Source organism: Austrofundulus limnaeus, unplaced genomic scaffold, assembly GCF_001266775.1.
Source record: "Austrofundulus limnaeus strain Quisiro unplaced genomic scaffold, Austrofundulus_limnaeus-1.0 Scaffold9, whole genome shotgun sequence".
Classification (NCBI taxonomy): domain Eukaryota; kingdom Metazoa; phylum Chordata; class Actinopteri; order Cyprinodontiformes; family Rivulidae; genus Austrofundulus; species Austrofundulus limnaeus.
Window position 1 is genome coordinate 4,513,136 of NW_013952411.1, and position 2,104 is coordinate 4,515,239.

General features: G+C 36.6%; 1 protein-coding gene across 1 annotated transcript in view; it reads left to right on the top strand.

Annotated features, from left to right (window-relative positions):
• Nucleotides 1-1,040: 1,040 nt before the first annotated feature.
• The window catches only part of bbs4 (Bardet-Biedl syndrome 4), a 24,817-nt gene continuing 23,753 nt past the window's right edge, over nucleotides 1,041-2,104 (top strand). Inside the window, exon 1 of the mRNA XM_014001587.1 lies at nucleotides 1,041-1,085. Coding sequence (XP_013857041.1) covers nucleotides 1,059-1,085 — 27 coding nt within the window. The 5' untranslated portion in view covers nucleotides 1,041-1,058. The remainder of the gene's footprint in view (nucleotides 1,086-2,104) is intronic.

The following is a 2,104-nucleotide window of genomic DNA, read 5'->3' on the forward strand; positions in this document are numbered from 1 at the left end:
CACTAAGCCAGGTTGAGTAAATTGAGCAATATATGTATAATCTTTACTCAGTTTACTCAACTAGGCTTAGTGGAGCCAGTTGACATGACTTTGAGTAAATTCAACACTTCATTTTTTTAGAGCGCACAAACAACTTCTTTCATGATGAGTTTGAACATATTTAATTTGTAATGAGTAACTAGTTGTTACATTTTAAAGCTAAAAATGATACTTTTACTTCTTTACTTTAAAATGTAACACCTAGTTACTCATTACAAAATTAAATATGTTCAAACTCATCATGAAATGTTTCTGCACTTTAAAAAATGAAGTGTTGAATTTACTCAAAGTCATGTCAACTGGCTCCACTAAGCCTAGTTGAGTAAACTGAGTAAAGATTATACATATATTGCTCAATTTACTCATCCTTAGTGGAACCAGTTTGGTTCAGTAAATTCAACAGTTTATTTTTTAGAGCGTGTGTAAAAGTACTTTTACTTTCCCAATTGTTGTAAACAGTTTTATGACTTTTACTTGGGTAGTTTTCTTATCAGTGAATTTTATTTTTACCGAAGTCCTTTTCTCTTCATGTAATTTTACTTTTACTTATTTTTCAAGTACTTTATAGACCTCTGATTTTTCAACACCTTTTACCTAATGTTTCTAGTTGAAAAACTGTTTTGACAATAACAGACTACCTGTAAAACTGTATTATAGAATAAAATGTAAAAGTGGGCACATCTCAACCACAGAAACGTCTTGTGTAAGTGCTCAACAWTGTTAACACAGCTGTGTGTCTTGAATATGACTTCTTCAAGATGGAGTCGTTTTCCGGACACAGCCTCGAGACCTGCGTAGCATCGTCTAGCTATTTAAGTGATTAGTTGCCACTTCTGTCTGTTTATTTTAGTCTGTGTGAATGGGACTAAATATTTTCTTAGAGTTAAAGAGGGTTATTAAACTGAACGGGTCGTTTTATTTATAATTTATGTACCTCCTGTCTGTAAACACTTCCGGATACGGTCGCCAGTCAGTGAGCTTTTGTTACCATGGTAACAGCTTCTGCTAACCATCTCAAGATGGCGGACGAGGAGAGAGAGACGGCGGTGAGTTAAAAAGCCAAACCGCCCGTCACTCCTTCGCTGGAGCACAATGTAGCGTTGTTTAACCGTGTGAGGGTGTAACACTGTCTGATGTGGAGACACGATTTGAGTGTCATTATTTCTGTGTCCTGCTCGTTTAAAGGCGTGTTGTTAGCCGCCTGCTAATCGATTAACGGAGCTTAGTTACTGAGCTGCAGCTAACTTTCGATACTAATCTTCATGAACCAACTAGAATCTTACAGATAGAGATGCAGTCACTGTCTGTCGATAACATTATAAATCAGCACTGCGCTGATGTGTGTTGATGTCCACTCCATTAGCTTTTACTACACAATTATTTCWCTACGAAATCCACGCAGCGTCTCTCAGCTGAGTTATCTGAGTAAAATATGTTTGATATGACTTACAAGACTTAGTTTAATATTTACCTACATTAAACAACATTTGTAACTGCGTTCAAAACAAAATATATAAGTGWTGATTGAAGGAAAGTCTAACAGTAAATGGGATTACGCATGCGCACAGAGAYGCTAAATGTGGTTTGTTGACGCTGCAGGACTGTGTTTTTAACAACACTGGTCCATTTGTTAGGTTTCTCTTCTTCAACACACCTTCAAAGGAATAAAATACCTGAAGAGTTTATCATCAAGTTCTGCAGCAGACAGTACCGCCCATGTATCAGTGTGTTGAGGCATAATTACTTACTGATTCTYATAACTTGTGTAATAATAACTTAAGTTTTACTTTTAAAGTATTTTTTTTCCTGTGGCTTATGAATCATAATATGTTTGATGAAAAACCCGGATTGGAAATTCCGGATAAGAACGCCTCAAATTCAGGATTATCACCCTGTTCCTCAATCTGCAGGTGATCCAGGTGTTGTTCTCTCTGTGGAACCATGAACACATTTTAACAACATTGACAGATGTTTGCTGAAGGCCCTGTCACACTCTAACATTTGGATCTCTCGTGAAAACAAGCTGCCTGCTGAAGATGGAACAAAAATACTGAAGCCTCTTGTG